Genomic DNA, 25602 nt, shown 5'->3' with positions numbered 1-25602 from the left:
GGATGGCAAAGGAGGATGTTCCTGAACTACATCTGGGGGCAACTTTCTCCAGTCAGCCATTCTCAGCCTTTCTGAGGTCAGGTGTCACTAGGCAGGGGGAAAACAATGATGCCCAGAACAGATGCAGAAGTTTCATATTCCATAATAATAGTAGTATTAGTAGGTAGTTTGTTTTTCAAAACAGGTTTTGTTTTTGTTTGTTTGTTTGTTTTCCTGAATAGCCCTGTCTGTCCTGGAACTCACTCTGTAGACCAGGCTGGCCTCGAAATCAGAGATCAGTGTACCTTTGCCTCCCGAGTGCTGGGATTAAAGGCGTGTACCAGCACCACCCAGCTTACTCCATAATTGTGAATTATGAAATCAGCCTTTTTGAAATAGCAGGAGCTTTTGGGTGAGAGAAAGGTGACTGAACTGAGCCACCAGGATTTAAGGCACCCTGCTTATCCTCTCATACTGTACTGGGCTAGCTCAGCGCTGGGGTCTTTCCAAGCAGAACGGTATGCAAACCTTTGCCAAACCTGTCCTTCGATACTGCAGAGCTAATCACGTAGAGCAGTCGGCATGGCAGCTGCACCAGGGGTTATTAATGTAAGCTCCACATCATCTAATGCTTAACAATCCGCCATTGTGAAAACTTAGCTGGTCTATGACAGGGCGTGTGTCTTCTCCTCCAACCAGACTGCCAGTGCACCAGGAAGCAGGCGAATGTTTCCAGTCCACTGGTCCAGTCTGTGACATGTAGAGAACATGCCCTATTTGTTTTCACAAATTGTTTTCTTCTTGTGTGTATGGACATTTGCTTGGAAGGCGTGACTGTGTGTGCACTGCCTGCAGAGGCTAGAAAAGTGCATCCGATCCCTTGGAACTGGAGTCAGCTGTGAGCTGACGTGTAGGTGATGAGAATTGAATCCAGGTCCATCGGGACAGCAACACATCCTCTTAACCTGTGAGCCATCTCTCCTGCCCCTGGTTTCCCATCTCTGAGTGAGCAGCTATCTGAGCTTCTCAGAATGATTCCAGCATTGCTTTTCTATTTAGGAACAGAAAATCGGAAGGAGGAGAACACACAGCAGTTATCCAGGGAGCACCTAGGTTCCACGGGACGAAACATATATGTGTGGAGCTTAGGGCAGGAGCTGGAGCACGGACCCCATCTTTCTGTGTCATAGAAACACGCCTGCATGCACCCCTTCTCCCACTGCATGGGATCTCCATGTGCCACAGGCAGAGGGCCCTCTGCTCGTCATTGTGCAAGGCCAGAGCCTTTGAATTACCCCCTCCATAAACATAGCCCACACTTGTCTCTCCTCCCCCTCCTCTCGCTTGTTAGCTTCTATGATAAACACAGAGAAGCGGTGACTCTCACCCAATCCTTCCACGTTCCCTGAGGATTCTTGCTGATGATGGGTTCAAGGCGTTTTAGAAGAGTCTGGCAGGCGTCCTGCAAGTGATTTTAAGTTACGGTTCTAATAATTTTGTGAAGACATCAATGTCCAAACAACACGGTATGTCATCCCACAGAGTCACCTCAACAGCACAGAGGAACAAGGAGACATAGGGTATCCGTGCAGTAGAGGACGGCATGAAAGACGTCATGCAGGGATGTTTGCAGGTGTGAGCGGGTCAGACACGCACTGGTATAAGTGACAGTCGCCTCACATCCTACACTAGGTCAACACTTAACAGGAGGACCCTTGTACACTACTAAACACTGGTGGCAGAACATGAATCTTCTGGGCATGTTGTTCAGGGTTCAAGAAGCCAGAGTGAAACACAATGAACTGGGATGGAGAGAGGGCATCGCCCGAAGGCCTGGCAGGAGGTAAGGAATCTGACTGAACACAGAAGGGGGAAGACAGTGGGGGTTTGGGGTGGAAGTAAGAGGACTGGTGACCAGTGGAGCAGCGGGCACAGAACTGCTGGGTGCTGCGTCCCTGCTGGGTCTGTGTGCCCACCCTTCCCTGCACTGAGGAGACTTGGGAGATAAACGACTCTTCTCTTCTGATCCCCAGCCATGGATCTGACCCCAAAGGGCTCGTGAATGATGCTACTTTAGGAGGCTTTACCTTAACTGCCAACCCATTGAGATCGGCCACCACAGACCCTCCAGAGGCATTGGTGTTGGGGACGGTTTCTGTGCTTGTCCCACGCAGGTGGACACTGGACATCGGCATCCTTAGTTCACGGCTGACCACCTAGGTTTGGAACCAATTTTCTTTTCAGATGCTTTGGTTAGTTGCACCCTATGCTCAGACGTAGTTGACACAGAACATGTATGCAGCCCTCAGATGCAGGACAGGGATGAAGAAGCGGAACCCTGACCTCCTTCAAGTACAAAACCCCTCTCTTCTAAAATCCTGCTTGCTAGATAGTCTAGACTCCAAGTTCTAAACACATCTTCCTTTTCTGCTGGTTCTCTCATGTGAAACAAAGTCAGGAAAAGGCTCCAGGCTAGTGCAGGGGAGAAGCTTCATCCCCGTCTCTGGGTTAATGATATCAGCACTGTCAAGCTAATCTCACCATACCACTCTGCAAACTCCTAGCCAAGAGGATATGACGTTAGCAGGAGCTGTATGGTTCTCCATGCAGTTCTGAACACACTGCAGGAAATGAACACCTCTCAGGAAGGACTCTGGCCTCAAGAACACGTGAACCATGGAAGAGTGGATGGGGCTGGGGCCTCTGAGGGCCAGCATGGTGATTAGGGATTGCTTTGGTCTATTATTTTACATTTTAGTTGATTCAAATTAACCTCTCTCTGGCTAGCAGTACGCTTGATAAAGTTTTTTTCGCAACTTGTCCAAGGACATGGGCATTCTGAACCCTTCCAAAATAGCAGGCTCTCAGAGAAGCATCCTGACAGAGTACGCAGGCTCTCAACATAAGGACTTAAGGACTTTGGCTCAAGGAAGGAAAAAAAAAACACTGAAAACTCACTGAAACATAGAACTAAGAATTCTCAAGTTTTAGCAGCATGAAAGCAAAAAACAAACAAAGAAAAACCCCATGCACATCCCGGGTCCCTATAATCTAAAAATCTAAATCTTGAGCTGCTTTCACTCACCTGGCAAATTATCTAATTATTTCAACAGTTCATCAAATTTAGCGTTAGTTAAGGGCACAATAAAACAACAGATACTTTATGGAAAACAATTTGGCAGCCCGTGTCAAGTAATTCCAAATGCCCATACCCCATCGCCCAGTAATTCCTCTGCAGGTGAGTCACGTTAAGAAAACAATTGCTGAGAGGATCACGGGTTTATTTTGAGAAATATTCATGGAATAGCTCAATAACTGAGGTAGAGTCAATTACAAATACACCCCCCAAGCAGCCATTAAAAGTCATGATTGCTAAGAATCTCGTTTGCTTGTCTGTTTTGCCTTTGAGAAAGGATGAGTTTGGCCTGAGTTTGATCCACCTGCCTTAGCTTCCAGAGGGCTAGGATTATAGGCAGGCACAGGTGTGGCAAATTGTAAAGAATTTGCAATGACACAAAAAAAAAAATCTGACAATGAACAGCATAACACCAGCAACATCTTAGTAATTTTTATAGTAGGTAAATCGGTTGGGTGGTGGTGGCGCACGGCATTAATCCCAGCGCTTGGATGGCAGAGACAGGAGTATCTCAGTGAGTTTGAGGCCAGCCTGGTCAAGAAACATTACAATCCCTCTGAATTTACACATCTTTTCACCACCCAACAAGAACTCAGAAAATGGGGCTGGAGAGATGGCTCAGAGGTTGAGAGCACTGGGCTGCTCTTCCAGAGGTCCTGAGTTCAATTCCCAGCAACCACATGGTGGCTCACAACCATCTGTACTGAGATCTGGTGCCCTCTTCTGGCGTGCGGGCATACATCGAGGCAGAATGTTGTATACATAATAAATAAATAAATCTTTAAAAAAAAAAGAACTCAGAAAAGGACAATTCAGTTGTCAATCATCGAAATGGTAGCAGAAAGCAAGTACACAGCCATCTTCAGCAACACAACAAACCCATCTTTTGGCACACGCTTTTCTGGCATTCAGTAACAAAACTGACTTATTTACCCAGTTTCTGCTAACAGCTTAAGGCTTAAACTGTCAAAGCTACAGTGTCCTACCCTGTTATTCTGAAACAGCTATGTACGCTCACCGTCTTCGCTCATGAACACATCTGTACGGACACACTCAAGAGAATCCAGTGTTTGTACGCTCACCTGGATCATTTTAGTGTGGACTCCCTGCCCCATCTCAATGCCACCATGAGTGACGAGTACTGAGCCATCGAGATAAACGTGAACCAGGGCGGCTGCCTGGGGAGGGGAAGAAAAGAGGCGAATCAGAAGAGGCGCTGACCCCTGTCAGGACGTGTCTCTGTAACTAAAACACTGTCCACCCCTCTCCCCAGTCCCTGTCCCCCAAATATATATCCTAACAGAACCAGGGCAACGGCAGGGCCAGTGCTGCATGGTGATCACCCCAAAATGCTAATCCAAGTAAGGTTCACAGAGAAACGTTTATTGTTTAGTTGCAAAATGACCCAGAACCACAATACACCAGTGGTTCTCAACCTTCCTAATGCTGTAACACTTTAACATAGTTTTTTAAGTTGTAGTGATCCCCAACCATATAATTCTCTCATTGCTATTTCATAACTGTAATTTTACTGTTGTTATGAATCTTAATGTAAATGTCTCATATGCAGGATATCTGATTTGTGACCCTCAGAGGCGTCGCGACCCACAGGTTGAGAACCACTGACCTGAGCCATCTTGGCACAGAGCTGCAGACCTCTGGAGTGATCACCTGACTGCACAGCTCCTCCGAACGGTGCAGAAGCAACCACGCTGCCCACAGAATATAAAGCTCTTCTACTCAGAGGCAGCTAGACTAAGTGACCTCGTTTACAACTGACGAGCATGCGGCTTCTACCAAGTCTTACTAGGCTAGAATTGTCCACTGTAGATTCTAATTCAGTGTGTGACTGTGATTGTTTATCTAGAAGGTGACAGGATAAAGATGGGGAGAGGAAGGGACCCTCCTACTCTCTGCTCACGGTCTTCTCGCTCCGGACACACACAGTGCATAGGTGTCAATAGGAGTCCATCCCACTGCCCCACCCATTCCTGCTTTTCCCTCCATGAGACTCATGCAAAGAGAGGAGGCACAACCAGTGACGTCAGGGCTTGGCTGCATCTCTGTGTGCATGCACAACATACACACATACGTGTAATAGATTAGATGAGGAGTCCCCATCACTGCTATACAGCAAGCTAGAACATAGCGGTCCTTCACCAGTGAGCACACACAAGTTCTATTCAAAACCAGAGGCAGAAAGCGTAAGTGGGGTTTAGGGGCTAAGCAAAGACTGATTTAGTCAGCTAAAGGAACCAGGACAGCAATTCAAAAACTTTTCTCTTTAAAGGTATAAGGAGAGCCAGGAGGTGGCGGCGCTTGTCTTAAACCCCGACACTCGGGAGGCAGAGGCAGGCAGATCTCTGGTTTGATCCCAGCCTGGTCTACAAGAGCTAGTTCCAGGACAGGCTCCAAAGCTACAGAGAAACTCTATCTCAAAAACCCATTAAAAAAAAAAAAAGAAAGAAAAGAAAGTTACAAGGAAAAGCAACTCCTAAAATTGCATTTAAAAAGTTAAATAATTTATCTTTCCAGGTTTAGCTGACCCTTACCAAGCAAGAAGTAGGGTGCCCAGTGCCCCACAATGCCCCATGTCTATTTCACATCTAGAAACACCGAGTCCGTCTCTTACTGGACACATGAACAGGACCCAAAGCTGGTATCTCAGCTGCTTAGGGTCAGCCTGCAGTAAATCACAGGTGCCCCATTTCCCACCAAGAATGTCCCTACCCACGGTGGGGGCATAAGCAGAAGAGCCATTGTGTCCCAGAGTACTGCAGCTTATGCAAAACCCAGCCTGGGTGGGGCTTAACAGCTGGGCCGGGCCATCACACAGCTGATCCAGTGTGAAGGATATTTCCTCGGCTCCTCTGTTTCCCCAGGTCTCTGACGGGTGACATCCCAGCCTGGGTTCCAGGAACTGACCTGTCCCATGGCTACTGTGAAAAGACCCACAGGAAACTTCAGGGGGATCATGGCCAGCCCCCTCTTCTTCCAGGAATTCTCGGCATTGAATTTTTCTACAGCTGTTTTCCTCGTAGTGAAGGAAGACTTGGCCATACATTCTCTCCAGCACTCCATGAGGGGCTTGGCATTGATCTCTTGCTTGTAGTGGGTACAATCAATTGGCTTGTACATGTTTATGGTTCGAACCTATGAAAGGAGAGGAGAATGAGAGGTGAGGGGAAGCTCAGAAGACACAGTTTGTTCACCCCCTGTCCTCTTTCTCCACTTCTGCCCGTCCTGAAAGGGTCAACTTATGTGCTGCCCCGTGGGCGCTAAAGCCATTCTCAGCCATGACATTTTCCTTATCCCCCACTCAGAATCACAACAGCTATGCTAGACTCTCTTGTTTCTATGCCATTCTTATTCAAGTTTATAGGACGGAGCCCCTGGCCTCTATTCCCGTGTGTCTCAGTATGGTCCGGTTACATCCCTGACTCTCAGTTCTTGTATTTGTGGGTATCTGTTGAAAGGTGCCTGGCCTATGCAACCTGGGTTACATAGATGCTCTGGCGAGATAGGACCACTTATTCCCAAAGCCAACCCACGGGGATATTTGTCTAAATTGAACTGATGGCTAGGAGGAAGGACAGCTGAGATTACTCTGTAAATTCTTAGAGAGTTCCATGCATGCGCACTGCACATTTTAGCTGCTTCCCTTCCCTTTGTCCTCCTTAGCCCCTGGCCCATCCCACTGAAACCTTTCTCCTTCCCAGGCTCTCCCACCCGTGCATGCTTTGTATGAACAACTCTACACAACTCCTGCGGCTCGTGCAGACTTGGGTAGGAGGTTATTTTCTGCAGCATGGGGAACTGACTAGTGGTTACACCACTGAAGAAAGCCACATGCCCTGTGGAGAGCAACCACTATCAGCCATTATTCCCTCAAGGCAGGGTGAAGCTGCATGATCTCCTTCCACTACCTATGAAGAAATGTTTACTGGCTCCATCTTGGATAGGTCTTACACAGGAAACCACAACCAAACATATTCTGATCTCCCCAGAAGTCTGACACCCAGAGTAGACGGTGACTGCCTTCCCAGAACCAGCAACTAAGACCCTCACCTGAGAGCAAAAGACACCAAGTGTCTTCTATTCCTAGATGAGAAACCCTCCCAGTTACGGTCAGCTCCCTCCACAGCAGATAGAGGCCATTATAAAAACACACACTCCCCCAGAAACCCGTCTAGAAATTGCCTAGATCCCCGTAAGAGAAAAAGTGGAACAAAATGCAGTGTGCCTTTGGAGGTATTGTAGATTTTAAGAGATCTACATTGCTATCGACAGGAAGGGATACCTTTGATTTCCCCTCTCACTCATGTTACCAAAATAAGAGGACAGAGGTAGTAAGGGCTGGACAGACTCAGGCCAGTGATTTCCTCTCTGGATCACCTCTCAAATTCTGCAACCGGAATGACCCCAAGCCTTCCCAGCTCAGATAATCAGCATATTTTATACACGAGTTAGAGGAGGTTTACCTGCTCAGGGGACAGGCCACATTTGATTGCCACTTCTGTGATACAGACTTCGGTGACCAGTCCTGCCTGAGGAAAGCCAAATCCACGGAAAGCCGTGTTGGATGGAAGGTTGGTTTTGCAGACCCTGCCCCGGCAGCGTAGGTTGGGGAACTTGTATGCATTTTCCGTCTTCATAAGCCCCATTTCAATCACCTGCAGAAACCCAGAATGGACGTGAGAAAACTTTGGCCTTCTGTGAATGTCCTAGCATGCAGACACCTCCCAGTGAAACCAGGCTGGAAACAGCTCGCTCTTCACATCTCAACAAGAACACTGAAATACTTGGCACCCCAGGTCAATACAAATTGCTGTAATACAATTTTAAGGGATTTGAATTCTTCTCAATTATTGCCTTTGATTTTCACACTTTTGCACAAATCATTTTTTTCAAGTTCTGGCTATTCCTAGAAGCCCTGGATATGTCTGTATCCCCTAAGGATTGGCCCTATAGACCGAGACAGTCTAGAAATTTTAAAGGCATTCTGGTATCTGCTTTAATGCTCGATACTCAACCAGAGGAAACCCTTCCTTCTTTCTACGAAATATGGATATTTAGCAATATCTGAACATAGTTTTGGCTGCTGCCAGATTGGGATCTGGCATGACAGGGACATCTACAGGTCAAGGATGCCGGTGACATCTCATAGTGCACAGGATGGCCCCATAAAGAGTTACACAGTTGGAAATACCCAGAGAGCCAAAGCTGAGACAGCTCAGTCAAGGGCTCGCAGCTGGGTGTGGGGAGCATGGACAGGAAGCAGAGACACAAATTTGGCCACGGTCTTTTCTCCACTTGTGGTTCGTAGTAACTCTATGCTACTGTGCAGTAAGAGTCTCCGCACTTTCCTTAAGTGTTACATAAAGAGTAAATGGTTCCTGAGTGGAGTCATTTCCTGTCACACTCTTTGGAGAATGAAAACCTCCTTTAATACGCTTACATATAACGACTCATCCAGGGAGCTTCCTCCGTTGCAATAATGCTCCATGTCCAGGGCCACGATCCGGCCATCCTTCATGAATCCCACCTGTGGGCAGTGGGGCAGAGAAATGCCTGTTGATACTGGCTCAGGAGATCGAGTCTACAGAAAGTTTGCTTAGTCATGCTTTGGAAAAACCGTCACAGAGTCAGATTAGAAATCTGTTTCTTTGATGTGGAGCTGGCTTAGTGACCCTGGGAAAACACTGTGTGGCAGTTAATCATCAGCTCAACAGATCTAGAGTTGCCTCTGGACATCCCTGGAGGGATCATCTTGATTGGGTTAACTGAAGTGGGAAGAGCAACCCTGACGGTGGGTGGCACCATCCCCTTGGCTTAGGTCCTAGACAGCTCCAGAGAAGAACAGGAGCTGAGCACAGCCCTCACACTTCCCTTCCTCCGGTATGCGCTGTAGTATGAACACCCTTCATGCGCTGCTCCTGCCCTCTCCACACGCTCGCCATGATAGGCAGTCCCCGCCCCCCCCCCCCCCCCCCCCCCCCCCCCCCCCCCCCCCCCCCCCCCCCCCCCCCCGCTTCCAACTCGCTGCAGTGTGAACACCCTTCACACTATGCTTTTGCTCTCTCCGCACCCTTGCCATGACGGGCACTTCCCTCCAACTAGAAAGCGAAATAAATCCTTACTCCTTTAAGATGTTTGGAAGGGTGTTTTGTCACAGCCACGGGAAGCACAGAGTACACAGGGGAAACTCTCTGCCTAGCTTTGAAATGGAAATAAATCAGGGAAGCGCAGAAGAAGAAGCACAAAAGCTCTTTAGTCAGAGCATCCGTGTTGCCATGTAAATCTCAATCTCATTCCCAGTCCTCACACCGCTCTCCACCACTGCCCATCACTGCCATGGTCATGGCCTCTGTAACTCCAGCCCAGTTCATTTAGATGAAGAGCATTTCTGTTGCCATGTCCAGTTTTCCTTTCTCCCCCAAACGTACAAACACCAGACCACCAATTTCCTGCCAGAATGCTCACTGCTTTCTGGTTGTTTTTTTTTCTTTTAGAAATCTCTAGCTGTGTTCTGTGGCCTTCTTTGTCACATGGTGCTAAGGTTTTCAACAAGCACTGTTTTATTGTATACAGTATACTCAGGAGCTCATCTGGTCCATATATCCTACCACCACGTCTCCACCCTACTGCTTCCTGCCTGCATTCATCCTGCCTCCTGAGCCACATCCTGCTCCATCCTCTCACTCTCAGACCATCCTGCCTGCAGCAGTATCATGAGCCTCCTGTGAGGACTCAAACCAGTTACGGCTGCAACTCATCAACCATCAACTCAGTCTCACTGTTCTGTGTGAGGTCAGGTTTAAAGTTGTTATTCTGAGGTTCTGAGGCTCCCCCAGGCTGGTATCTGGGCACACAAGACTTCATTTCCTAGCCAGGGAGTGGCAAAGTCAGTCTCAAAGACAGAAGCTAAGTCCCCCACTTACAGGGCTGGACCTGATGTATCAGCCTCATTAGTGTGCCTTTGCCCACTGCCTTGTGTATACAGCTCCATGGAGGACTCAGAGACCCTGTACAGAGTTGCAATATAGTCCTTGGGGACGATGACAACATCGTGAGTACATGTGTACCATGGTAGTCAGTAACTACAGGTGGCCACTGTGCACTTGAAATATTGTTAATGCCACTATAGAACACAATCTTAATTTAATTGTATTTTGTTAATTTAAATAGTTACACACAGCTCACGGTCACAGTGTTAGAGAGTGCAGTCTAAAGGGTTAAAGTTGTCATTAGAGAAACGGGTCCCTGAATGACTAGAGCAAGGCCTCCCTCCCCAAATCTATGCTTGCTACACGGCTGTTACCTACATGAGAAATGACATAATAAAGGCTTAAGATCCTGTCAGATTTTGGTTATTTGTTAAAGCTATCAGACAACTTGAAAATGTAAAATGGTCTTTTAAAAGGCAAAAGATAATGAATTTCTATGATAAAAACCTTTTCTAGGAATTTCTGGGTCATGGTTTTTCAAGATACGTTTGATATATTAAAAATGAGGAACAATTTGCAAATAATTGCAATTTCATATAGCACTATTGTTATAGGAATTATTCTATTTTTCCCTTTTCTGTGAAAAGGATGGTTATCAGATCTCCATTCATGGACATACTCAGAGGTTTTCCTATTATTCACTCTGCAGTGCACAATTCTAGATGGTTCTCTCTCTCTCTCTCTCTCTCTCTCTCTCTCTCTCTCTCTCACTGACATCTCTGAGCAAAGCAGGAAATCTCATTGAACTGGATGGTAATTTAACTGGCGCACAAGGAGTAGGGAAGCAGACGATCATTCTGTCCTGGCTGGTTTTTATGTCACCTTGACACAAGCTAGAGTCACCTGACAGGAGGGAACAGCAATTGAGGAAATGTCTCTATAAGATTGGGCTGTAGTCAAGGATGTAGGGCATTTTCTTAATTAGTGATTGATGGGGGAGGCGTCCGCTCATTCGGGTGATGCCAACATGAGCTGGTGGTCCTGGGTGCTATAAGAAAGCAGGTCGAGCGAGCGACGGGGAAAAAAAAAACATTCCTTCATGGCCTCTGCATCAGCTCCTGCATCCAGGATCCTTCCTTGATTGAGTTTCTGCCCTAAATGCTTTCAACGATGAACTGTAATATTCAATTGTGGGTAAAATTAACCCTTTCCTCCCTGAAGTGCTGGGTCATGGCATTTCATCACAGCTTTAGACACCCTGAAGAGGACACATCCATTGATGCGTGTTTTCTCCCCGGCAGAGCAGACAGACACTGACATCTGCTTGTATAGAATATTCTATCTGCAGCACAACTCTTTCCCCGGCTCCTTCTCCTGCTCACTTTATACTTTCCAAGGTAAGGGTGGCGGCCTCCAGTTATTAACATGTCTTCTCCTCTTTCCAGAATGCAGCGGACTGCGCGACCATGTCTGAGACAGAAAATAAAGAAGCGTGAAACAAGCGAGCAAGTAAGCTAGCAAGTTTTCGTCAATGATAGTATGCCTGTGTGTTGGCTCCAAAGGCAATTTCCTGCTGTGGGAAATCCTCCAGCCAATGGCCTTTGGGTTGCTACCCCACTTTGGGCATGGTTTTGTGTGCTATTTATGCAGATGTAGGGGCATGCATGCCTCTTGGCTGCTGGATTCAGTTACAGTTCCCGGAGTACACAAAGAACTACAGATCTCTACTCTTTCTGTGTGATTATTCCCACATAAATAAATATCCATTTGGGGCTATTGTGGAACTCTTTTGTATGCTAACAATTTCCTATGGTGAGGTTTTGAGAGAGACAAATAAATGTAAGCTTATCCCAGAAAATATCTATTTAATTCAAGAGAGAGTTAGAAAGACAAACACACTGAAGTAAGGGGAGAAAAGAGGGAGATTGATTGACTTGGGGAGACTACGCAGTTATAGCTGATCAATAAGCATACAGATCAGACTCTCAGTGCTCAAAGCAAGGGACTCCTTCCACTCAGGACCTGTTCCTGTTGACTTTCCAAGTACTATAATAATTCATTTATTTGCTTGTTTATTATTTATTTTGGCTTTATTAGACAGGGTTTCTCTGTGTAGACTAGTTTGTCCTGGAACTCATTCTGTAGACCAGGCTGGCCTTGAACTCAGAGATCCTCCTTCCTCTGCCTCCGATTGCTGAGACTAACACCCAGTTCAAGAACTGTAATATTTTCACACTGGCTTCCATCATATTTTTCAGAAATTGATACTTCTTTTGGTTCTTAAATAAGGCAAAGATGTTTCCTAACCTGGCATCTGGTAACGGGTTTCCCCACTTACTTGCTGGCGGCAAAGGCAGTGACGGCGGCCAAGACGCTGGTTTTGTCCACTTTTCCTCCAAACGCCCCACCAACACGCCTTACATGACACATGACCTTGTTGGCTGAGAGCTTCAAGGTAGAGGCAACTACATCCTGGAGACAGTAAAGTTTTCACTAGTCCCATCTTCAGAAAAACGTACGGCCATCACTTTTATACCCACAAACTTAACAGGAAGTCTTTCCCCAAGTGCCATGACCTTTACATATTTGGATTTCATAATATTGAATACGATACACAAGTCATGATGTAGTTATTATCAAAAACAGAAGGAAAATGTCCAATAACCATCACCCACACTCATGCTCATGGTTAGCTCATTTGGCTTGAATGGCATTGCCAGAACCACTGCTAATATGAACTAGTTCTTCCTACAGCAGTGAAATAGTCCTGTGTCTCCTAGACTAATATCTTTCCCCCTTATCCCTTAGGGAGGTTTTCTGAATCAGTAAGGTGCTGTGGTCTTCTAAGCTTCTCTATTCGCCCATCTCTACTTTTCCTGTCCTTACTGGGAAACTGAGAATACCGCCCAGCTGGACTTCCCAGGATGTCTTGATCATCCTAATATTTATAGACCATTTTGTCTAAACAACTGGTTTTTATTGAAGGGGAGCCCAAGATAATAATAACCCATTGTCACACAGGAAATAGAGGAGATCTATGGAGCAGCAGGGATCTGGTCCCTCTTGGTGACCTACCTGCCCAGTGCCCTGTTCACCCCCACGCTCCTCCTCCCCTGGCTCCTTGGTGCCTCCTCACGGCTTCCAGGTCCCTTTGCTTTGCCCCCTAACTTATACCTAGATGCTTAGATCAGTGCAGGCCAACCAAAGCATCCAGTGCTTTCAGACGAGACCCGTGGTTGAATGGCTGAGTGGTGTTTGAACCGCGGAACTGCCAGAGATAGCCTCACTTCTGCCATCGAAAAAGCCTCACTCCCATTACAGAGGCAAATTAAGGCTTCTTCTTTGTAGGATTTTGGGTGATTCTGACCCTCGTCACACTCTCCTTTCTCTCATTCCTCCACTCAGGTTATTTTTGACTTAGCGGGTTTAGTGCCTTGCCCCGTCTTTTCCAATACTGTCTCCTAACTGCTTCTTGTAAATCAGGTCCCATCACTTGACAGGACAGGCTGTTCTTGTTTTCCCCTCTTTTTCTCAACAGCCAAGAGGACATCAAAAGATGCCTGCTGTAGCTGATTTTAAAGCTATGGATCTACAGACAAAGTCTTCTCTCTATTTTAATAAAAACCCTCTTCTATGTTAGGAAGCTATACGGCTGTTTATATCCAATTTAGTATGGTTATTAGTACTTAATATGTTGTTCTGCCTGTAACTGTTCTCAGTCCATTTTGCTGGCAGAAACCATTTAGCCGTGCCCCCCTCCTTAGGACCCCGTGTTACCTGTATGTACTTGGGAAACTGTGTGGACACGTAGACGTCAATCTCTCCATCCTCTCCCTTGGGAACAACAAGCATGCTCTGGGTTTCCATATAGAAATGCTCCTGGCCTCCTATATGTATTTCACCTGTTACAGGAAATACTTAGAAGTCAGAAGCTGGCAGAAAAGCAGGCAGTCTCTCCCACCCACTCCCATGGTCTCCAGACACAGAAACTCCACTGAGTGAGCTCTAGACAGAGAAGCCTCACCGCGAAGGTGACGAATCCCAATGTTCAGCTTCCAGGGTGAAAGCAGAGCTATAGAGGGGAATCTTGGGCCTGTCTGTGTGCAGCCAGATCCCTAAGGAAAGACCTCTGAGTCTCTAGAGTCAAAATTCTGTGACAGGAGACTTCTAGGTCCAAGACTAGAAGAATATTGTGTTCCTCCTCATTCCTCCCCCTAAATGTATCTAGTCCCCTGAACCCTACATGTAAGCTGATCTAAGAAGTGTGACAGTTAATTGTCTAAAATCGAGTCACCGTGTCACACACAACAGAAATGGCAGCAAGAGGCCAATGGAGAGAACACGGCCTGTGTGTCTGCATTCCAGAACTATCTCCCGATTCCAGCCCAAAGTGAAGAGGGCCTGAATGTAACTATTAGACATAACTGTTATCTACCAAATATTGACACACGCCAGTCAGAGTGTGCTCCTGTTCTGCCGGCGATGCTGCCAACGTCACTGGGCTTCTGTAAACGGAACTTGGATACTCTTTTCTCCACCGACAAACCTGACCTTTCCCTTTGTTCTCCAGATAATAGGGTAGCCCTTCTCTGCATAAATCTCCCATACTGAAATCTCTAATTTTTGTATATTATCCCCAAATAAATCCATTCATTATTTTATCTCTCTCTCTTTCTCTGTCTCTCTTTTTTATCTCTCTCTCTCTCTCATTACAAACTGAGAGAAGTCCCTAAAGGTAGAGAGACAAAGCAGCGTGAGTAGGGACTTCAGGATACAATGAAGGACCCCAACAGCAGTTGGCTCTCAGAGTTTCTGCTGCCCAGCCACCTCTTGTGCGCCAGTACTGGCTCTAGAGAAGCCAGAAATCGCAAAATACCCACAGGCGAAGTACAAACCTCACTCCCACTACAGAGGTAAATGAAAACTTCTTTGCAGAATTTCTGGATGATTTTGACCCTCGTCCCACTCTCCTTTCTCTCAGTTCCTCCACTCAGGTTATTTTTGACTTAGCTGGTTTAGTGCCTTGCCACGTCTTTTCCAATACTGTCTCCTAACTGCTTCTTGTAAAGCGGGTCCGATCACTTAATAGGACAGGTGTTTCTCATTTTCTCTCTGTTTCTAACAGCCAAGAGGACATCAAAAGATGTCTGCTGGTTATATAACTAATTTTGGAGCTATGGAATAACAAACAGCCTCCTGAACACCAAAGGACCCTAAGGAGAGAAGACTCAGAAGACAGAATCCCTTTACCCAGGAAGCAGTTGATACCAACAGATGCCACAGAAGGACCTGGAGCCCCAGCTCCACCTGCAGAGGTCAAGAGGGGAGCCAGACTCCCACCCATGTCAGGGTGTCATGAGTACTCCCCAGCTCCTTGCTGGGCCACGTCAATGATTCCAACAAGAAAGATATGGTAGTAATGACTTTAACCCCAGCATTTGCGAGACAGAGGCAGACAGATCTCTGTGAGTTCAAGTCCAGCCTTGTCTGCATAGTGAGTTCCATGACAGACAGGGAAAAAAAATGTCATGAAAAACTCAAATAATAATAATAATAACAACATCAACAACAATAATAAAAAATATGCCAATCTGAAAAATATAATAATTAGACTATAAAAAATAAACCATGTGCCCAAGAACAGGGCATCGGGTGCTTGTGTCATTGAAATCAAGTATTTGAGAAGTAATGGTTGAGAATTTTCCAAACTTGGCAGATAATAGAAACTCACAGATTTAAGATGCCGAGTGACTCTCAAACTGGATAAATTCAAAGCAATCCTCAGCATGACACAGCAGGGTTCAATTTCAGAAAAAAGAAAAAAAAAAAACTAAAGATTAAACTAAGCCAGGGAAAAAGGTCGGTGCCTGCTCTGTGAGAAGAAAGCACTTCCGAGAACACTGTTATTTCTCCTCGGTAACCATGGTGACAGAAGAGCTGGGACAAAACTTTCGACTGTAGTCAACCCAGAATTCTGTATTTGATGAACTATTCTCCAACAATGAGGGGGAAGTCACAGTAACAGAGCAGGCTGGCGATGGACAAGAAGACGCCCTGCTTCTGGGTCCCTCACATGGCTTGTAGGTGCCACTAGAGACACAGGGAAAGGGTGTGAACGGGGACTTGCTCCCTGGGAGCATCACCCCCGAAGCTGTGGGATGGTTTCTAGGAGGCAAGGAGAGACCTAAACTAGACATGACTAGAAAGTTTCCCTGCGGCTCCCTGCTAAAGCAAGCTTTACCTTCAAGAATTTGATCAGCCATTTTGAAGGCTTCATCAACATCCCCGCACTCCAGCTTCCTTTCCGGCCCAAAGAAGGACTTGTGCCGTATGGCTTCCTGGAACGGGAATGGGGAGAAAAGCGAGGCTTCCTGGGTTAGAAAGCCTGGGAGTCCAAGCCCCGTGGAAAAAGATCGGGTCTGGGTTGCGTTTCCTCTTTTGGAAGGAATCCTGGCATTCCCCCATTGGCCCTGGGACGCTAAGCTGAAAGCCAAGCTTCAGAGATTCTCCAGGAAGCTAATGCAAACGTGCCCAGTGAGTCCAAGGATGCAGCCTGCTCAGAAAACACCTAATACCTAGGGGGTCCAGTGGAGAACGATTGTGTTCCAGTCTGACGCAGACCGAGACACAGCCATCTATTCCTGGTCATTGCCCCCACTTCCTAGTGTTTGCCCGGCCTCTCTGAGCATCATCCGTGGCAGGCGCACATACAGCCTTCGATGACATGAGACACATAAAGGGCTCCATGGCGTAAACACCTATAAATGCTGGCTAAACCACCAATGACTGGAGTCACTGGCTCTGTCTGCTAGAGTCACGCTAGTCCTGGAGGGCCATGAGCTTTTCCTTTGCACAGGGCAGTGGGACACCAGGTGCCACCAGCCCCAGACTGACGGCTCACGTAAGGCTTGCCAGGGTACCACAGCCCTGGAATGAACCCACCGCTGACCATTCACACCAGCACTCTGGCCCCTAATCTGCCTCCATCAGCTTGACCTCATACCTCAATCGTCAGGATCGGTGGCTCCAGGTCTTGGTAGACGACCTTCACTTGCTTCGCTGCTCTTCTGGCCTGGGTCTCTGACTCAGCGATCACGGCGCAGACCAGATGGCCCACGCAATGCACCTGAGGCACGGAAAGAAGGCACACGCAGTTGGGCTCCTCCCATTGGTCCTCGCTCCCACTCTTAGAGAGGCAAAACTCTGCTTGTGTGGGGTAGACTGTGGGGCAGACTCTGAGGACAGGTACTGTGTGCAGCCTGGCACTGGCTTGTTAACATGGAAAGGCCATGAGTCACGAGGCCTCTAACGGGGTGCACAGGCCTGCCTTGGGGAGCTTCACACTCGTGAGGGCCTAGCTGTGTTTAAGTGAGAGCCAGAGGCGGGGCTGTTTGAAATTAGGAAGTTCTTTGGGTAGACAGAGGACTGAGATGTCTCAGCTATACAGAGAATCTCTATCCCGTCTTTGCTGCATTGCAGTAGCCTGAGATCCCGTCGTCAAAGTGAATCATTTGACATTTTCACCTGGCCTGTGTTAGAACAGCTCCTCTCGGCTTCACCATCTGGGAAGCAGTACATGAAGCAGACACATAAATGAAGCGTGATCTCTCACTTCAGGAATTACGGTAGGCAATTGGTAAGTGTAAATGGACTTATCACCAGGAGAAGGGGCTGAGCCCATTAGGTCTTCCCTGGAGGGGAAGTGGTGTAAGGACAGGGTCTGCTTGTCTTTGCTGAGTTCATTATAAAATGCCATGGGATATGGAACAGCGTGGATGAATGAACCGTGGATTCCTTCCTCTAGAATCTGAATTCGTTATACATACAAATTCCAGTTCTCACTCCCTCCCCTTCTCTCTTCCCCTCCACATATCCAGCAACCCCCATCCACTCCTCAGAGAGGGTAAGGCACATCGCTTTGGGGACTGCCCAATGCCCTCCCTACTATATCTAAGCTGAGCAAGGTATCCATCCAAAGAGAACAGGTTCCCAAAAAGCCGGTACAAGCAGTAGGGATAAATCCTGGTGCCACTGCCAGTGGCCCCTCAGTCTGCCCCAGTCATTCAACTGTCAACCACATTCAGAGGGATTAGTTTGGTGTTGGTGAGCTCCCATTAGCTCAGGTAAACTGTTTTAGTGGGTCAACCCATCATGGTTTGACCTCTTTGCTCATATTCTCACTCTTCCCACGACAAATTAGACACTATCTCTATGAAAACATGAGGTGCCTCTGACTGGGAAAATTGTTCAAACAGAAAGCAAAAAGGCAATACCTCATCTGTGGCCAGGAATGTCACTGTGTCAAAGGTGTTTGCATCCTGAAGATGATCTGCAGTAATGATGTCCACCACGCCTGGCAGGCTGAGCGCCTCTGACAGGTCCATGGACCTTGGGAAACAGAGCAGACAGCTCCTCAGAGCCGACACGAGGGCCAGAGACACAGAGAATGTGGCAGGTGGAAAATGAGGATTATCAGAGAGTTAGTTACTCTGACAGTTCTCTGCCAGACACAGGACGAAGTTGGGGCACAGTCAAGTGACTCTGTGCAGGATGTTCGTGAGGAATCTGACATTTCAAGCCCATGTCCTCTCTAGTTTGGGGGTCACCAAGCCTCCGTTCATCCCCTCCATTCCACTACATTCCATTAAGAGAGTGGAGTCAGACATGGAGGAGAATCTCCCCAGCTGCGGGGTGAGGACACTTACACGATCTTAGCGTGTGCTCTGGAACTGGTTACGAAGGTCAGGAAAAGCTCCCGGTCTACTGCAGGCATGTCGTCACAGAAGATGGCCTCGCCGGTGGCATGCTTAATCCCGGAGAGGTGCATGATGGGACGCCCAATCGGGTCTTGAGGAATCTGCTTTGGGTCCACGCTCTGTGGAACAGAGGACGGACATCTAGCTTTAGGTTTCCATAGAGACTGCAGGGATGATCACAGAGTGTGTCTCCCATGGGAGAGTAGCTGTGTACATGTATGCTGAAGCCAGAATACTCCTGAGTGTGAAAACTGCCACTGTCTTCACTATTCCAGACAGCCTATCAGAACACTTTAATAATCAGACTGGAACGTGGAAGTGTGACACATTTTCATTTTCTTAGATTTTGAAATGCAGATCCCAGATATCGCTAATGGAAACTCCACTGCTCTCAGCACATGGGTTTCAATCCCTTCTTTCTATGACACCAAATCTGTACACTGGGATTCAGGCTGGAGCGGGGATCTGAAGCGGCCCCAACATCCACCGGCTCCACCCATCCAACTCACTGCCCTGCTCCCTGACAGAGCCCCCTCCCTCTCCTCAGAGTCCTGAGCTGGGGAGGAAAACACAAACAGATGATCCAGCATCACCAGGTACACCTGCTCAAATGCTGCAGAGGGAGAAATTGGTTTCCTCTGAAAAAATTGCCCCTCCAAAGTACAGAAAAATCATATTATATAGGCTCTCAGCTTCCACACTATTTGAGTGAAAAATTACCCACATCTCTTTTTTGTTTTTATAAAATACTCTCAGAGATTTTCTGTTTCCATCCTGAGGAGCAGAATTCTAGGTAATTTATAGGCTCGGACACTGAGCCAACGTGTTCCCAGGGATCTAAAAGGCTCGTGGAGTTTTCTATTATTAATGCTAACACCTTTTACTGTAAATAATAGAACATTTCACAACCGTGAAGAAAATCTTCTGAAACTTTACTGTGTTAGGTGTGCCAAAAGACTGAAGAAATTTTCAAGGCCGTGACAGCCAGATGTGAACACTGATTTATCAAAGTAGCAGCCAGCTGGAGTGGACCGCGGGCATGTGCACTTGGCTACCTCCTTCTGCTTGTTACATGGCTAGAGACAGTGGGTGAGGGTGGATAGCCCCCAGTCAGGTGATCTCCTGAAGTCACCAGGGACGGTCTGGATGCAGAATGTCTCCCAAAGGCTTGGTTCTACTGGGGCAGGGTGGAGTGGGAGGTGTTAGGCCATTGGGGGAGCGTATCCTGTTTCTTTTTTACTTGCTGGTTTCTTTTTTACTTGCTGGTATGAAGGTCACAGTTGGCTCTGCCATGCATCCCTCACCCTGCCATCTACCCCTCACGGCAGAGCTTAAAAGCAGGGGTCCACTCGTCAAGGACCCTGATGCCCAACAACCCTCCTCTGTCACTGATGACCTGTGTCTGTGAGGGTCTGAAAGTGAACTTTCAAAGCAAGAACGTGACTGGGAAAAGTGTTTGTTGTGAGAGCTGAAATAGCTCTAGAAACCTGGATGTGAGTGTGTGTGTTTGTGTGTGTGTGTGTGTGTGTGTGTGTGTGAGAGAGAGAGAGAGAGAGAGAGAGAGAGAGAGAGAGAGAGAGAGAGAGAGAGAGAGAGACTGAGACCAGTTGGGAAAAGGAAACAAATTTTATCTGTGTGGGAGACACAGAAAACCCCAAACATTGATTCAGAACAGTGCTGTAAAAACCCATTTAATATCAACTGCTCAGGAGACTCAGTTTTCTCGGATCACCTGAACGACCATCACTGACTTTGGTTCCTCCCTGAAACGCAATCCATGGCCAAATTGCTCTAAGGGTCTCTCCATAAGTCACAGACCATGAGTGTGTTCTTCACAGAACACTAGGGAAAAGGCAGCTGTTCTTAACTTTCAAAATGTTCACTTCCAAAGAAGTTTGGCATATTTAAATTTTCTGAACATATTGAACTGCAAACCTCCAGGGATCCTCAGCAAATTTAGTGTTCACTGTGGTGTGATTTGAATTTTTATAACAAAATCTGTCAACTGGTTGGGTGCACTGAGGTTATAAAATCTCTTCTCATTTCTTGCTTAACAAACTCTAGGTCCAGTTTCCTGACAATTATTTCAAGAAAGCACACATTAATCTTATCCAGTTATATTTTTATGATGTTATGACAGGAACTTCCATTTGAGAGCTATGGGAAAGCCAACCCTTTGGCACACAGCTTTAATCCCAGCGCTTAGGAGACAGCAGCAGGTGAATCTCTGAGTTCGAGGCCAGCCTGGTCTACAGAGTGAGTTCCAGGACAGCCAGGGCTACCCAGGGAAACCGTGTCTGGAAAAACAAGCAAACAAAAAAAAAAAACAAACAACAAACAACCCCAGCTACTGGAGTCCTATACTTTCAGGAAACCGTGTCTGGAAAAACAAACCAGAACAACCAAAGCTACGGGGTCGCACACTCTCATAGTGTAGCCTGCAGCAGGAAGCCTGGGAAATTGCTCACAGTGCTCTGATTGATTTCACAATAAAATGAACCTGCGGAAACCCACGTGGACTGGAAGGACTCGGGAAGAAAGAAGTCCTTCCAGTTCAGGGAAAAAACAAACTAGCAGCTGTTGCAATGTGTTGTGGTTCCATGGCCCCTGGGGACAGGGGTGTGTTCTTGTCCTCTGAAATGTACCAAAACATTTCACTGGCCAACTCAGAACTAGGCTTTGATGAATAGCTACAAAGCCAGGGTAGGAAGCCAGGAGCATAGGCCAGCTTGTTTATGTCCATGGCCTGAAGCCATAGTATTAAAAAAAGGGGGGGGGCTTTAAGATAAAACCAGGCATATTTCTTTAGCATTTTCTGGTTTTTGGTTTGCTTTGTTTTTTTTTTTTTTTTTGTGATTTTTATTGGTTTGGGCTACTTTTCTTTTTCCCTTTTTGAGGTACTAGGTATCAAACTCAAGGCCCTGTCCGTACTCCACCACTGAACCACACTCCCAACCTAGTTAGGAAGTTTTAATAAATACTGAAGAAGACAATGTGTCTCTAACAGGCCAAGGCTTTGCAGTCCCCTCTTTGATTTGCTTATTTGGTTGTTTTGTTCTTTGAGTCAGGGTTTCTCTGTGTAGCCCTAGCTACACTGGACCTCATTCCTGTAAACCAGGCTGGACTTGAACTCACAGAGATCCGCCGGCCTCTATCTCCTGAGTGCTGGGATTAAAGGTGTGTGCCCCTACCGCCCTTCTTGTCTTTGAAATTAAACACACACATACATGCACACACACTAACACAGACACACACGCACACACACTAATACACACTAATGCACACAAGCACTCGTGCGCACACACGCACGTGTATACACACACTAACACACTCACACACACGCAAGCACGCGAACACACACACACTTGTGCACACACCAACACATGTGCGCACGCATACACTAACACACAAACTAACACATGCACACACACTAACACACGCAAGCACGTGCATACACACGCGAGATCACACACATACACACGCATGCACACATACGCGCACACACACATGCACTAACCTGGTGGGTCAATGTTCTCCAGTGAGGAGTTGAATGAAGATCTTCTAATGCACTCTCATGCCTGACTTCCAGGCTAGGATAGCGAGCTGGGTCCTGCAGAGGAAAAGAACAGTGGGAATTTAAATCGACCAGAATGTTCTAGGGGAGAACCCTGGTGCAGCTCCCAGCAAACATCTCTACCCTGAAGTCTGGAGTTGATTAAGTATTCACCCTTTCAGAGCCCTGGAAATCTAAACGGCCTCCTGACCACAGGACGGGACCCTGCAGGTACATATTCTCCTTCATGATGGGACAGACCACACGAAATCAGAATATCAAGACTGCCACCGTCTCTGTTCTATTAGATTATTTTCCGGTCATCACTATTTTCTCAACTTTGTCTAGACAGACAGACTTGCTCTCCTAAGTGGCGGGAGGGGGGTACGTACCAATACAACAACAAAAAGAAGTCAAATAAAACAGAAAAGACAAAACTCAACATGCAGGAAAAGTCAGAACCAATGCCCTTTATAGCAAATGTCCCCAAAGCTGCTTGGTGACATCTGCAGGCACAGAGAAGGGCAGAGGGGGCACAGCTGCCATCTCCCCACAGAAGGGACCTCTGAGAACAGACAGAAGGTCAGGCGCTGCTTTATACAAGATGTTAAGTGATAAACTTCACGATTATTTTATAATTTAATAATGATTTCATTTTTATAGTTAAAAATTTTAATAGAAAATAAAGCCGACAGCAACTAGTATTTTCAAAGAGAGGAAGGTAAGTGGGGGCAGAAGCTGTCAACTATATCAGCAGATTCACCAAGAACTGTATTGTTTGTTGGTCATTGGGAGTGAGGGTCTACAGTTGCTTTATTTTCTCACTTGTGGAGACCTGGTAGAAATACGTCATTTAGAGACAATTTTGAGATTGTCATCGTGAACATCCGATACGGCCTATTGGTTCTTATTCATTCTCATCTATACCGAGAAGGCAGCCTTTCAAGACCTCCATGAGAGGACTTCCTGTCCTCTATAGATTTATTTATCTATTAGCTTTTAGGAATTCTTTGAGAGCTCTGTATAAAGTGTTTTGATCCAATTGGCCCCCTCTCCCAACTCTTCCCTTTGACTTAAAGTTATTGTGCTGATTTCTATACAAGGCAAGGAGTCACGGCTTCTCATCTAATTGGGTTAACTGTGGCAGGAGGCTAATGAGGACAATTAGGTCCAAGTTCCTTTCACCCAGAAAATGCTTTTCAGAGAACTTTTTCCAGGTGTGCTTTCTCTGGGCAACAACCACGTGGCCCTGGGCTAAGGGAAAGCAGGAAAGGAAAGCCTGCGGGTCACCAGCATCGCTAAGAACTGTCATTCTACCCAGCATCCTCCGAATGGCTGGGGACCACGCCGAGCCTCCTCCCTCTGCTGACTCACGTCCCAATACAGGGGTGGCTGCCATCCACGTATGAATGAGGGTGAACCCAGACAAGGAATCACACACAATAAGGTAAGCTTCAGCAAGTAGGAAGAAAATGCATTCACCTCATTAACGAGTTTTCTCAGCATTATGCAGACAGATGAGAAGTCCTAATAACTTGAGGTGTCAAGCAAACCCCTGTGCAGGTGTGTGCCCTCCTTGCAATCCCTCCTCAGACATACAGCCATCCTCGAGACCGCCCAGTGAAAGCCGCTGGGAGGATGTGATTCTAGTTTCTCTTCCTTTCCGGTCCACGGATCCATACAATGGCCCCACTTACCATCCTCTTCAGACTCTGGCACACCTCCAGGTAGAACTTGAAGAGAAAGCTGATAATGAGGGTCCTCTTGAACTCCACCTTCCCTCCGGGAGCAGAGCCTGGCAGGGTGACTTCATTCAGAACCAGCCTGCACGCTGTGTGGAACATCTCTTCATCCCAGGGCCTGTGAGAGGCACGGGAGGAGACTCAGTCTGCCAGGGCTCAGGATCTCACAGGTAGGGCTAACAGATAAGGCCCAGGGCTGCAGTCTTTATGGGAAGCAGGAGAGCAGGGTCTACAGCCAGGCAAGCTGAGTTTAGGACGCTCAGCTACTCTCCAAGCATCTGGCTGGGTCTCATCATATCCTCACCCAACAGAAGTCCTTAGCTCAGGAGCCACTCCCTGCCTCATCTACTCCTAGACATTTCTGTAAGCCAGCTCCTAGGGTAGCACTGTGTGTGTGCTCGCATATGTAACCTGCTCAGCCACTCGTGAGGTAGGTTTGGTTCTCTTTAACAGGACACAAAATGGAGGCTCCATGGTGTGAAATAGGCTGACTGAGTTAAGTTAAGGAGGAAAAGAGAATGAGGTATAAGATGCACCAGGCAGTCTGAGCCACCGAAGGCTTAAAACACACGTGCTGAATCACTGCTCTCTCTTAATTCATCTAGAAAGTTCTCAGGAAAGATTAGTTATTGTTACCTACAGATAAAACCGCTCAGGTAAGCAAAAGAGAAGGTTAGCAACCAGTTAGCACACGCTCTATTTTTAATCAGAATAAGATCTTCAGATTCCCCCTAGAAAAGAATATAAATTTATACGAGAAAAAAAAATGAGCATCTGACTCCCTTTCTGTCTCTTTCTTACACACACATATACAAACACTCATGTATGCACACCAGACACACGTGCACATCATACATGCTCACACACTATGTACACAGATTACAGATGCTCATCTCTGAATTTGCTAAGAAGCAACATGGATGATGATATCCTGTTGGCATTCCCAGCCATCAGACTGGGAGATCCCAAGCATTTTGTCTTCTTTCTGTTACAGCTTCCCACAGGGCAGGTGGCTCAGGTACCTGGAAGCTAAGAACAAAGCATCTCACCTTCCGATGAGTTTCTGACAGGAGTTCTTAGCACTGATGGTGGTCGGACCAACACCTCCATACACAATGGAGAGCTCCTTAATGACGTCACCACCCTCTCTAAAGAGGACTCGCATTCCAGAATTAACAATCGCTAGAGCGTTCTGCTGGCGCTGGGCTTGTCTGAAGGCTGACACAAACTCCCACTGAGGGAAAGAAACACAAACAGAACTCCCCTGAGAGACAACTCCACGCTGAAGGGATTTGATTTCAGCAGACTTTCTGTTATGGCCTCTGCTGTGTGTTCCCTAAGTTCAGATGCTGGAATTTTAAACCCCAGTACTTCAGTTCTTGGGGACAAGGTAAAGAGAGGCCCTAATAAATTGATCAGGACCATAATCCCATGTTACTGGTGTCTGTAAAGAGACTAATTGAACAGAGACATGAAAAGGACCACAAAA

At 46.9% G+C, this 25602-nt stretch overlaps 1 protein-coding gene across 1 annotated transcript in view; it reads right to left on the bottom strand.

Annotated features, from left to right (window-relative positions):
* LOC126511844 (aldehyde oxidase 1) overlaps nt 1-25602 on the bottom strand; it is a 50657-nt gene that overhangs the window by 7182 nt on the left and 17873 nt on the right. Inside the window, exons 14-29 of the mRNA XM_050159293.1 lie at nt 25163-25347; nt 24069-24231; nt 22336-22428; nt 18768-18937; nt 18336-18450; nt 17066-17188; nt 16304-16400; nt 13840-13964; nt 12401-12534; nt 11445-11532; nt 8574-8660; nt 7597-7788; nt 6041-6268; nt 4198-4293; nt 2067-2195; nt 1367-1441 (exon numbers count right to left, since the gene is read on the bottom strand). Coding sequence (XP_050015250.1) covers nt 1367-1441; nt 2067-2195; nt 4198-4293; nt 6041-6268; nt 7597-7788; nt 8574-8660; nt 11445-11532; nt 12401-12534; nt 13840-13964; nt 16304-16400; nt 17066-17188; nt 18336-18450; nt 18768-18937; nt 22336-22428; nt 24069-24231; nt 25163-25347 — 2100 coding nt within the window. The remainder of the gene's footprint in view (nt 1-1366; nt 1442-2066; nt 2196-4197; nt 4294-6040; nt 6269-7596; nt 7789-8573; nt 8661-11444; nt 11533-12400; nt 12535-13839; nt 13965-16303; nt 16401-17065; nt 17189-18335; nt 18451-18767; nt 18938-22335; nt 22429-24068; nt 24232-25162; nt 25348-25602) is intronic.

The sequence above is a fragment of the Alexandromys fortis genome, unplaced genomic scaffold, assembly GCF_014885135.2.
Source record: "Alexandromys fortis isolate MF-2015 unplaced genomic scaffold, M_Fortis_MF-2015_v1.1 scaffold_65, whole genome shotgun sequence".
Lineage (NCBI taxonomy): Eukaryota > Metazoa > Chordata > Mammalia > Rodentia > Cricetidae > Alexandromys > Alexandromys fortis.
Note: the sequence above shows the minus strand (reverse complement) of the source record. Positions and strands in the feature narration are given on the sequence as shown.